Source organism: Salvelinus alpinus, chromosome 6, assembly GCF_045679555.1.
Source record: "Salvelinus alpinus chromosome 6, SLU_Salpinus.1, whole genome shotgun sequence".
NCBI lineage: Eukaryota > Metazoa > Chordata > Actinopteri > Salmoniformes > Salmonidae > Salvelinus > Salvelinus alpinus.
Genome location: NC_092091.1, coordinates 72413576 through 72427169, shown reverse-complemented (window position 1 = coordinate 72427169; position 13594 = coordinate 72413576). Strand labels below are relative to the sequence as shown.

The 13594-nt window shown below is 44.3% G+C and overlaps 1 protein-coding gene across 1 annotated transcript in view; it reads left to right on the top strand.

Moving 5' to 3' along the window:
- Positions 1 to 6855: 6855 nt before the first annotated feature.
- LOC139579327 (zeta-sarcoglycan) overlaps positions 6856 to 13594 on the top strand; it is a 373687-nt gene continuing 366948 nt past the window's right edge. Inside the window, exon 1 of the mRNA XM_071407889.1 lies at positions 6856 to 7974. Within this exon, the coding sequence (XP_071263990.1) occupies positions 7936 to 7974 (39 nt within the window). The 5' untranslated portion in view covers positions 6856 to 7935. The remainder of the gene's footprint in view (positions 7975 to 13594) is intronic.

Below are 13594 nucleotides of genomic sequence, written 5' to 3'. Positions count from 1 at the left end.
TCCCCTGGACTTTGTGCTTGTGCGCCCGGCGTGCGCATCTTGAGGGGGGGGGTACTGTAACAGTCCTGACCTGTTTTATGTTGTTTTTATGTGTTTTTGGTCAGGGCATGTGTTTTGGGTGGGCAGTCTATGTTATTCGTTTCTATGTTGGTTTTGGTTTGCCTGGTATGGCTCTTGATTAGAGGCAGGTGGTTTGCGTTTTCCTCTAATCAAGAGTCATATTTAGGTAGGGCATTCTCACTGTTTGTTTGTGGGTGATTGTCTCCTGTGATGTCTTCGTTGTGTTCGATGTTATTCACTATCGGGGCTGTTTGGCTGTTCGTACGTTTCGATGTAACGTTCCTGTTCGTGAGTTTACGTTTGTCATGTGAGTTTATGTTCAGGTTCCGTTCTACGTCGTTTTGTTATTTTGTAAGTTTTGTAAAGTGTTTGTTTTCGTGTCATCAGTTTTCGTATTAAAAATAAAGATGGCATATTTCCCTGACTCCGCATTTTGGTCCGAAGATCCTTCTCTCCTCACCTCATCTGAGGATGAGGAGAACGACAGCCCTTACACTAGTTGAGGTAATCTGTACATGTAGGTGGGGTGAAGTGACTATGCATAGGTAACAAACAAACAGCGAGTAGCAGCAGTGTACAAAAGGGAGGGGGGTCAATGTAAATTGTCTGGTGGTGATTTTTATGAATTGTTCAGCAGTCTTATGGCTTGGGGGTGGAAGCTGTTGAGGAGCCTTTTGGTCCTATACTTGGCGCTCCGGTACCGCTTGCCGTGTGGTAGCAGAGAAAACAGTCTATAACTTGGTTGACTGGAGTCTCTGCCAATTTTATGGGCTTTCCTCTGACATTGACTATTATATAGGTCCTGGATGCTTGGCCCCAGTGATGTATTGGGCCGATCGCACTACCCTCTGTAGCGACTTACGGTCAGATGCCGATCAGTTGCCATACCAGGCGGTGATGCAACTGGTCAGGATGTTCTCGATGGTGCAGCTGTAGAACCTTTTGAGGATCTGGGAACCCATGCCAAATCTTTTCAGCCTCCTGAGGGGGAAAAGGTTTTGTCGTGCCCTTTTCACGACTGTCTTGGTATGTTTGGACCATGATAGTTTGTTGGTGATGTGGACACTTAACTTAAGCCTAACTGTAGGATCCATTTGGCCTGCTTATGTGCTCATTTAGGGCGCATTCCACAGCTAAGGCGAAGTGGACGCAACAACCAATGGTTACGTGCCGCTTCGCCGACTGTGTCATCGACTGACAGATTGCTATAACATACAGTATGGTGTGGTTAGCTGATAGGTTAAAAAAACTACCCAGGCGTTGTAAAATCTGGCAACGTCTAAGCAGTGGAAAGCGACCTACATGTTGGCCGCGGTCCCCTGCTCAGACGTTTCATGGATCAACCAATGGTTGTGTGGTACGTCGTTGACTGTGTCATCGACTGACATATAACATATGGGGCGTGTTCCTCTGCCCAGGCATTGCTGCCAGATCTTACAACGCCTGGATAGGTATTTTAGGTATCAGCTAACCACATCATATGTTATAGCAATCGGTCAGTTGATGACAGAGTCGATGACGTGGCACTCAACCATTGGTTGATGCATGCAACGTATGAGCAGGGAACGCAACCATAATGTGCTTAGCTGATACTTAAATACATATCCAGTGATGAGAGCCTACTAGAGGAGCTAAATGCTTTCCATGCTCGCTGCAAGGTTTTATTTTTTATTTCATTTCACCTTTATTGAACCAGTTTGGCTAGTTGAGAACAAGTTCTCATTTACAACTGTGACCTGGCCAAGAATAAAGCAAAGCAGTTCGACACATACAACAACACAGAGTTACACATGGAATAAACAAACATACAGTCAATAATACAGTATAAAAAAAATCTATATACAGTGTGTGCAAATGGGGTAAGATAAGGGAGGTAAGGCAATAAATAGGCCATAGTGGCGAAGTAATTACAATATACCAACTAAACACTGTAGTGATTGATGTGCAGAAGATGAATGTGCAAGTAGAGATACTGGGGTGCAAAAGAGCAAAATAAATAAAATAAATACAGTATGGGGAGGAGGTAGTTGGATGGGCTATATTACAGATGTGCTATGTACAGGTGCAGTGATCTATGAGCTGCTCTGACATCTGGTGCTTAAAGCTAGTGAGGGAGATATGAGTCTCCAGCTTTAGTGATTTTTGCAGTTCGTTCCAGTCATTGGCAGCAGAGAACTGGAAGGAATGGCGGCCAAAGTAGGAACTGGCTTTGGGGGTGACCAGTGAAATATACCTACTGGAGCGCGTGCTACGGGTGGGTGCTGCTATGGTGACCAGTGAGCTGAGATAAGGCGGAGCTTTACCTAGCAGAGACTTGTAGATGACCTGAAGCTAGTGGGTTTGGCGACGAGTATAAAGCGAGGGCCAGCCAACGAGAGCGTACAGTCGCAATGGTGGGTAGTATATGGGGCTTTGGTGACAAAACGGATGGCACTGTGATAGACTGCATCCAATTTGTTGGGTAGTGTTGGATGCTATTTTGTAAATGACATCGCCGAAGTCGAGGATCGGTAGGATGGTCAGTTTTAAGAGGGTATGTTTGGCAGCATGAGTGAAGTATGCTTTGTTGCGAAATACGAAGCATATTCTAGATTTAATTTTGGATTGGAGATGCTTAATGTGAGTCTGGAAGGAGAGTTTACAGTCTAGCCAGACACCTAGGTATTTGTAGTATTCTAAGTCAGAACCGTATTCTAAGTCAGAACCGTCCAGAGTAGTGATGCTGGACGGGCGGGCAGGTGCGGGCAGCAATCGGTTGAAGAGCATGCATTTAGTTTTACTTGCATGTGATGGATGCAGTTTTGGATGACTGTGTGATCTTGCTCTTCGTAGTTGATGTGAGTAGGACCTTTAAACATGGTTAGCATTCACAAGGCCGCGACGCCAGACGGATTACCAGGACGTGCACTCAGATCATGCGCCGCTGACCAGCTGGCGGGTGTCTTCCCTAATCGAGTCTGTAATACCTACATGTTTCAAGCAGATCACCATAGCCCCTGTGCCCAAGAACACCTAGGTAACCTGTCTACATGACTATCACACCGTAGCACTCACATCTGTAGCCATGAAATGCTTTTAAAGGCTGGTCATGGCTCACTTCAACACCATCATCCCAGACACTGTGAACCTACTCCAATTCGCATACCGCCTCAACAGATCCACAGGTGACGCAATCTCTATTGCCTCTCAGGACCCTGGGACAGAACACCTCCCTTTGCAACTGGATCTGTTCACCGACAACGATGAGCCAGCCTATATAGAGGAGGTCAGAGACCTATCAGTGTGGTGCCAGGACAACAACCTCTCCCTCAACTTCATCAAGACAAAGAAGCTGATCGTGGACTACAGGAAACGGAGGGCCGACCACGCCATCCACATCGATGGGGCTGAAGAGGAGCGGGTCGAGAGCTTCAAGTTCTTTGGTGTCCATATCACTAAGGAATTAACATGGTCCACACACACCAACACAGTTGTGAAGAAGGCTCAACAATGCCTGTTCCCCCCCAGCAGGCTGAAAATATTTGTCATGGGCCCTCAGGTCCTCAAAAAGTTCTAAGGCTACACCATTGAGAGCATCTTGACTGGCTGCATTACTGCTTGGTATGGCAACTGCTTGGCATCCGACCGCATCTGACCGCAATGCTCCCTGACATCCAGGACCTCTGTACCAGGCGGTGTAAGAGGAAGGCCCTAAAAATTGTCAGACTCCAGCCATCCAAGTCACAAACTGTTTTCTCTGCTACCGCACAGCAAGCGGTACCGATGCATCCAGTCTGGAACCAACAGGACCCTGAACAGCTTCTACCCCCAAGCCATAAGTACTAAATAGTTAACCAAATAGCTACCCAGACTATCTACATTGACCCTCTTTGCACTAACTATTCTGGCTCATCACCAGTGGTGTAAAGTACTTAAGTAAAAATATTTTAAAGTACTACTTAAATCATTTTTTGGTGTATGTGTACTTTACTTAATAATTAACTATTTATATTTTGGACAACTTTTACTTTTACTTCACTACATTCCTAAAGAAAAGAATGTACTTTTTACTCCATACACTTTCCCTGACAACCAATAGTACTAGTTACATGTTGAATGCTTAGCAGGACAGGAAAATGGTCCAATTCACACACTTATCAAGAGAGCATCCCTGGTCATCTCTACTGCCTCTGATCTGGTGGACTCACTAAACCAAATGCTTCCTTTTTAAATTATGTCTGAGTGTTTTAGTGTGCCCTGGCTATCTATAAATAAAATAAATGAAATAAAATGTCTGGTTTGCTTAATATAAGGAATTTGAAATGATTTATACTTTTACTTTTGGTACTTCAGAATATTTTAGCAATTACATTTACTTTTGATACTTAAGTATATTTAAAACCAGATACTTTTAGACTTTTACTTAAGTGGTATTTTACTGTGTGAATTTCACTTTTACTTGAGTTATTTTCTATTAAGGCATCTTTACTTTTACTCGGGTATGACAATTTAGTATTTTTTCCACCACTGCTCATCACGTACGCTGTTGCTACTGTTTATTATCTATCCTGTTGACTAATCACTTCACCCCTACCTGTAGGCACGTATCTACCTCAATTACCTTGTACCCCTGCACATTGACTCAGTACTGGTACCCAGCCTTGTGTATATAACCAAGTTATCGTTACTCATTGAGTATTTATTCTTAGTGTTATTCTTTTTTCTATATTTATCTTCCTGCATTCTTGGGTGGCCGTAAGTAATTATTTGACTGTTAGTCTGCACCTGTTGTTTAAAAAGCATGTGACAAATAACATTTGAGAAGAGAAGAGAGACAGTGAGGAAGAGACGAAGCGAGAGGCGTTTCATAGGGAATCGCCACTTCAAAAGTAGTCTGCATTGTCGAATTATTTTGAACATTACTTTTACCATCCCATTAATTGCAGTGACATTGATAACGACATATAGCCTACAGACACTAACCAGTCACGATTCATTCGGTTACTATTCCCTCTCCAACGTGTAAATATTTCCGGGTAGCTGTTCCGCTGTCTACCGATGGAGGACCGTGTTGAATTGAGCATACATACAGAAGGCGACACTGACTCTGATTTCAAGGAATCTGCTGGATAATGGGGAGATAGATGGGGGATGAATGGATGACTGGACGAAACAGACTAACATAGGGTAAACATAGCTTACTCTTCTAGAGAAATACCTCACAATTATGTAGCATTTTGAGAGTGATTGAGGCAATGTACAATATATGCTAAACCTGAAATATAACAAAAAATTCACAGAATCAATCAACGTTTATAAGGCCATAGCATTGCTTATGTTTCTGTGAATTACGGTAATAAAAACGATGTATTAACGTATGCATTTGATCATAAATACCTAACTTGTATTGCATCCCAAAGGCTATAATCCCATTCAGTAAAACAAGCTCCACGTCATTTCCAGTGATGGCAACAACAGTGTTATCAAATAGTTAGATATACGCATGAGTTAAAGTCAATGCGCCGTGAAAGAGACTGCACATGTAACGCTCTTGTTAAAACACATCATTCATGCATTAATGGTCGGGGAGCAACGTATAACATGCAAACAAACAGTCTGGCGGGCACAGAGTTTCAATTGACCCTTAATGTACCGTGGTTTGGTTATTGCATTGTCTATCTGTGATGGCATTTGGAATGAAGATCTATCCTACGACAGCGTCTTGATTGAGTGTTTCCACACGAAACCCAGACAAAATAATACCATGATATGGATATTTTGGACTGTCACGAAATGTAATCCATAGAATAGCCCGTTGAAGGAAGGATTGTTAACATACTGTATATTTGACATTTGTATCTAAATGCATAATTGAGAAATTGTTTATTTAAATACTTTTTTCTATGGCATATTTATACCGTTTTGTTACATATTTATTATACTTCTTAAAGACTCCATAGTGTTTAATCTGTATGTGCTTCTCTGGCTACAAAGCAAACAGTTGTGTCATATGGAGCTTTGCCGCTTGTTCTGTAATATAAATAGTATTTAGATTTCAATACCTTTAACATAAATGTAGCCTAATAATTGGGCAGTGCGTTCTCTCTCTCTCTCGCTCTCTCACGCACGCACACACACACACGCGCGCGCGCACACACACAGTCGAATGATTTATGTAACATTACTGTGCATCTCATTACTGTGAGCCATCTGAGAAAATCATGCCAAGATTTGTGGTATAGCGGGTTGATGCATGAACCCCATTTATCTAGGACACATCACCTAGCTACTTCATTACTAACACACACACACGCGCACGAATGATGAGCTCTTTCTCTCTCACACACACACCACACACGCACGCACACACAGCAAGGATGCTAAACCTGCCACATCATGCCCCTTTACTAGCGGACTGTAAAAACTTGCGTTCCAGACTAGAGGGAGCTCGAGATGAGCTGACGTCACTTCAGCTCGAGCTGCCACAGGGCGCTCATTCGAGGTCATGTTCTCTAATAAAAGCCGGTCCCGTAAAATGATTAATTACAGAGTGGCACAGAATCAGAAAAAAGGCCCCGATGGAAGAAAGCCTTGTATTCATTAAGATGATACCATATCCAGTGACTGTGCTGTGACTCGCTTCTATTCTATTCTGGGGATGTGGACACCCTTGATAAATCTCCCTCTCTTCATAAGGCTTGTCTCGGTCTGCTAATGACTTGTCCGGAATGAACACTAAATGGATTGTGATAACAAAGCTACGCTTTGCAGCGTGCTCCGCTCATTTCTGTTCCCACTGGGCATAGACGTCACATCAACATCTATTCCACGTTGGTTCAACGTAATGACATTGAAAACGACTTGGAAACAACGTTGATTCAACCAGAGTGCCCAGTGGGATACATGGAATGTCATCCGTTTTGCTAATTAAAACTTAAACAGCACTGCAGTTCAGCAGTGAAGGCATGCGCTCAGGAAGCCTGCTGATGGGCTTCTCCACACTCATTGGTAGCTTTAGGACCCCAGGGGAAGGCTGACAAACAGGCTGCAGGGGCAGAGACAGTTTGCTGTCTGGGAGAGATGAAAACTCCACTAATTTCTTCAGTCAGAGCCGTGGGAAAGATACAGTCATCTGGTGGCGATGAACCGTAACGCACGGCGACGGGAAAGAAACTCAACCTGCACTCAACATTTTCCTTCCTTGGGAGAAACGTATCTCTATCGCTCTTTCTCGCCCCCTCCCTCCACCGTCTCTCATAGACTTTCTAAGATACAGCGTCTGAATTCAGATGCGGTGCACTTCCAAGGCGAGCATCAGCATCACTACAGCGACTCTGGCTCGGATAAAATCGGAAGAGCGCGTTTTCGTCCTCGGTTATTTTCGATTCATCTAGTTGATTAGACCCCCCCCCACACACACACACTCCCCATATCACCCCAATACATCAGTCGTCGGAATTATAGCTGCCTCCCTACAGCTCTCCCCCTTGGCTTCCCCTTTCTTCAAACAGAACAGAATTGATGTGTATTTGCCGCATGAGGACGTCCAAGCATTGGAACTCAGTTGCTGGGGTTGCAGCAATTCAGCCTGCCGCTTGCTCCGCGCCGGAGACATGAATCTACCATAACGGAATTCGCGTTCCCCTTTCAAAATCGGAGAAATCAAAACTGTTTGTTTGCCGCCTCATGGGGGTTACATTTCGTTTCTGCTGGTCAATAACTGTCGTCAAGTGAATAGCTGTTATCGTCATCGCTTCAATTCCAAACTGGAGGAGTCGTGATCAACGGGAATGAAATTGAGAAAATCGTCCGCGGGTTGGAGGACGGGGCTGAGTTTAGGTCGGGAACCACAAGTCTAGATATTTCAACTTTGTGCGCAAGACTTTCTCTTTCTATATGGACCGATCAACATCACTGGATATCGAGGCTCTGAAGGTAGGAGACTACGTGCACACGGCAATGAGAGAGAGTGTGTGTGGAGGGGGGGGGGGGGGGGGGGGGGGGTAATGGGTGCTGCGGTGCCCGACGCTTGTTACACAAGCCAGTGCCGTTGTGTGGTGGAGTGTCAAAATGTGTGCGTGGGGTGCATCTCAATATCTGAGTTGTTGCAGCCATGGTGTTCTCTCTCAGCTGTGTGATACATTACATTGTCCACATTGGGGATTTAGAATGCATTGAGGTTGAAACGTCTCGAACGCGTCTCGAGCTGCTCTGTTTGGCGGGGAATATGTGTAATGAGCTCTCTCTCTCTGTCTCTCTCTCTGTCTCTCTCTCTATGCCTCTGTCTCTCTGTGTGTCGGTCTCCCTCTCTCTCTGTGTGTATATCTCTCACTGTCTCTCTCTCTGTCTCTCTCTCTCTATGCCTCTCTCTCTCTCTGTTTCTGTCTCTCTCTGTATACCCCTCTCACCACCTGCGTCCCCTCATGTTCAGTGTTCAATAATAGGATATCGTCAGGGGAGAGTTCCCTCTTGCTCATCGTCTTCATTTATAGGCAACAAATATTAGGCTGTGTTGTAACACATGGGGACTGAAAACAAATCAAATCAGATTGCGTGCTATCAACATGTCCATGTTATGAAGGACAAGTGTACTGTTGGAGTTGAAGTGGTGGGTTTGAGAATATTTGGACCGAATGGTGCCCAGTTTGCGCCCCGATTTGTAAACATACGCGTCAAGTACAAATCTCTAAGGCAGATACTCTCTATTGCCAGTAATTGGGCGAAATATCAGAATTGGGATGCCTGTGTAAACGCAACTTTTGCGACCCAGCACGCACTGTGATCACACTGACATGTAACCTAGCCCCTGCGTGCACACAGAATTCCAATCCGCCGTTCGGAGGCCATTTGGTAGGGTATCGATCCGCGGTTGAAAAGAGACCCGGGACTATTTTGGCCCCATTTAAATCAGGTAGCTGGAGCTATACCCAGATCTGGCAGCTGTCTGGCGATTGGTTTCATTGATCGAACCGATGGTTGCATAGATCAGACAATCGACGGGAATGGATACATTGTGGCTGGTTGTTGAAGTTTTGATGGTGCTCTAATATTCCACATTAGTTAGTGCAGGTGTTCGTAATTGTCCCTGACCAGTCCCATATGTTAGGCTAATGGTTGCAATCATTCTGACTACTTTTCCCCTTCATGAATGTTAATTGGAAGTTGACATGGATTGGTTTGTTTGAGCTTTTAAGCCTCGAAATAGTATTGGTTGAATTTACAGGATAATATTGTGCATATTCGCGCACCACACGTGCCAAATGTTCCCATTTTGTCAAATGTATGTCAATCAAACAAATGTATTTATAAAGCCCTTTTTACATCAGCCGATGTCACAAAGTGCAATACAGAAACCCAGCCTAAAACCCCAAGCAGCAAGCAATGCAGATGTAGAAGCACCATTGGTGAGGAAAGGTCATCATTCCGATATCCATAGTTCGATATTTTTTTTAAAGTTAAAGATTTGGCAAATATTTCAAAAGCAAGGCCTTAATGGCCAATCACTAATGTGCACTTTAAAATAGAGTCCCATGGGATAATAAGCAATCTAATATTTGGAAGTCATCCAAGAGGCAAAAGAGGATCTGGCCCATGATGACATGCTGGCCTGGGTTTGTGTGGCACTACTATTTCACCACCATCCTCTGTGCCCATAGCTTCCCAAACTCGGTCCTCGGAACTAAGTGTTGCACATTTAGTTTTTTGCCCTAGCACTACACAGCTGGTTCAACTCATCATCCAGCTTTGATCATTTGAATCAGCTGTGTAGTGCTAGGGCCAAACCCAAAACGTGCACCACTTGGGGTCCCGAGGACCGAGTTTGGGAAACCCTGCCATAGCCTGTCACAGTTGGCAAGGGTATTATAGCTAAAGATCTGCACAGACATAACACTCAGTAGAGGAAACCCACTTATGTTGGCAAACTGAGCCTTGGTTTGAACAGCTAGTTAACCTCCCCCCTCTCTCTTAATCTGTCCCTCCCTCTCTTAATCTGTCCCTCCCTCTCTTAATCTGTCCCTACCTCTCTTAATCTGTCCCTACCTCTCATAATCTGTCCCTCCCTCTCTTAATCTGTCCCCCCCTCTCTTAATCTGTCCCTCCCTCTCTTAATCTGTCCCTCCCTCTCTTAATCTGTCCCTCCCTCTCTTAATCTGTCCCCCCCTCTCTTAATCTGTCCCTCCCTCTCTTAATCTGTTCCCCTCTCTTAATCTGTCCCTACCTCTCTTAACGTCTCCCCCCCTCTCTTAATCTGTCCCTCCCTCTCTTAATCTGTCCCTCCCTCTCTTAACGTCTCCCTCCCTCTCTTCTTCCCTGGAAGGATAAGGCTGCCACGAGACTAAGCCTGCATCCCAAATGCCACCCTGTTCCCTTAATGCCACTATATAGGGTATCGAGACACACCCTAACCGTGGGTTGTTTTCTGGAGTAGTGGTCCCTAAACTAGAGTGCTAGATGACCTGCTCATTGTCGTTTTTTTGTGTGACCCACCTGTTTTTCTAGCCACGACCCAATGGCCTTGAGCTTGCCTATATGGAGGGGCCAACCACTTGACCATTTGAAAACACTCAATCTTGTACCCTGTATTCACAAAGTGTCTCGAAGAAGGTTCACTGATTTAGGATCAGGTCCACCCTTGTCTATTTAGTATAATCTAAATGGCAAAACTGATCCTGGAACAGCACTTTACTCTGAGACGCTTTGTAAGTAAGGCCCCAGGGGGCCTGATATTGATTCTAAGCTGTATTCTATTATCAGTTAGATTCATTAGGGCATAGCACACACTAGGCCCGGGCAGTCAGAACATTAGGACATTATTGAATTAGTATTAGCGTGTGTAATTAACGTGTCATGGGTATTGTTTGGACGGAAGTGGTATACGCGGTAATTGATCCGAGGGAGGGGCAAAGAGGACTCTGAAAGAAGGCGTGGCTTGAAGAGTAGAGGAGATTATAAACTAAGCGAACACCAAGCGAGCGGTGGCGGCATTTTAGGGGGGAGGGGAGTCATGGCGATATAGTCTAATTACAGTACCAATTCTGCTTAGCTTCTTATCCCCAGGCAAATGTGTCAGTTAAACTCAGAGTTGATAAGATTATTCCCTGTCTCTCCTTCTTCATCTAAACTGCAAAGAAAGTGCAATTCAATTTACTGGAAAGCTTTCAGAGTTGGATACCCCGGGAAGCAGAGCACTTCAAACAGAGAGTGTCCTGTTCCAAAGGAAATGGAAACGCTAATTAATCAGATCAGATTCAAACCGATGGGATATTTGAGCGATATTGACTTTTAGTCACAGCAGCATCATATATTGCCTGATTTTAGGATTGGTTATCTGAACTTGACCTTTGTGGGGTCACATTATAGTTGATAGAACGTCACTGGTCAATCCTCATCATGATTGGCAGCTGCTGTGAAAGAGGGGTTAAGATGACGTCTAGGAATTGGTGATGCGACCAATCCAAACAGTATCCGTCTGCGTTTACAGCGGGCTTAAATCGAATGTTTTTCCTACAGCTATAAAATAGCTTGAGTAATATTTGCCTGTGTACTACTCTGTGTTTGCCTTTACATTGCCTGGGTCTTGACTCGAGTTCCATCTGACTAAGTCTTGCCGACTGACTCTGGGGGTGTGTCTGTCTCCTCCATTCATTCTATACTTAATTAACTGCGGCAGCCCGAAAAGGGCACTCCGATTACAACATTGGCTTCAGCTACATGTACAGCAGCGCCGAGTATCAAATGATTAATATATATTTGCAGAGGAGGAAACCGTTGTGTAGAACATTTCCCGCGGATAGCCTTCAGCGTGTGCTTGGGAACGGCAGGCAATTTGCCCGTGTTGTGTGTGTGCACAGGTGTCGAGGAGTTAAACACCTGGCGACGGCGGGAAAAGGTTAACGCCGCACAAGGAGCTTTGTTCCGGATTACCAGATACAATTTCGACATAATGAACTAAGTGATGCAAAAGTTATTGAGGTATAAAATGCGGCATTACGCTAGTACAGGCCCTGATGCATCCTACTGCTACGTTTTCCCTTTCTTTAATTCTCCACTCCAAACCTCCTCCTCTCCTATTACAGATGAAATGGAGAGAGGCTTTAATAGTTGTTTAATTTACACCATTAATCACCCTGTTATGCTATTACTGCTCACATTATTACTGCAATCTTCCAAGAAGCGTTTTTATAATTGCTTCCATTGTTCTAGTAGGGGTGGCCATGGAAACGATGAGACTGCTTGCTTACTGTAGAGTTAGTAACTGGGCCCAGGAACAGTAGGAAGACCGAGGCAGTCTAAAGCAACGAGCATTTATCATTTCCCATTCGGACAAATTCCGCAAATAAATCTCTCCTTCAGCCACGTTTGCCTGTGTTTCACCTTCTATGTGGACTGACATTGGTTGTCTGTGCGGTGACACTATCTGTCAAGTTGATGTACAGTTGAAGTCGGAAGTTTACATACACGTTCGTCAAATACATTTAAACTCAGTTTTACACAATTCCTGACATTTAATCCAAGTAAAAATTAGGATTAGGATCACCACTTTATTTTAAGAATGTGAAATGTCAGAATAATAGTGGAGAGAATGATTTATTTCAGCTTTTATTTCTTTCATCACATTCCCAGTGGGTCAGAAGTTTACATACACTTAATTAGTATTCGGTAGCACCGCCTTTAAATTGTTTCACTTGGGTCAAACGTTTTGGGCAGCCTTCCACAAGTTTCCCACAATAAATTGGGTGAATTTTGGACCATTCCTCCTGTCAGAGCTGGTGTAACTGAGTTAGGTTTGTAGGCTTCCTTGCTTGCACATGCTTTTTCAGTTCTGCCTACACATTTTCTATAGGATTGAAGTCAGGGCTTTGTGATGGCCACTCCAATACCTTGACTTTGATGTCCTTAAGCCATTTTGCCACAACTTTGGAAGTATGCTTGGGGTCATTGTCCATTTGGAAGACCCATTTGTGACCAAGCTTTAACTTCCTGACTGATGTCTTGAGATGTTGCTTCAACATATCCACATCATTTTCCTACCTCATGATGCCATCTATTTTGTGAAGTGCACCAGTCCCTCCTGCAGCAAAGCACCCTCACAACATGATGCTGCCACCCCCGTGCTCCACGGTTGGGATGGTGTTCTTCGGCTTGCAAGCCTCCCCCTTTTCCTCCAAACATAACAATGGTCATTATGGCCAAACAGTTCTATTTTTGTTTCATCAAATCAGAGGACATTTCTCCAAAAAGTACGATCTTTGTCCCCATGTGCAGTTGCAAACCGTAGTCTGTCTTTTTTATGGTGGTTTTGGAGCAGTGGCTTCTTCCTTGCTGAGCGGCATTTCAGGTTCTGACGATATAGGACTCATTTGGATATAGATACGTTTGTACCTGTTTCCTCCAGCATCTTCACAAGGTCCTTTGCTATTGTTCTGGGATTGATTTGCAATTTTCGCACGAAAGTACGTTCCTTTCTAGGAGGCAGAACACGTCTCCTTCCTGAGCGGTATGACGTGCTGCATGGTCCCATGGTGTTTATACTTGCGTACTATTGTTTGTACAG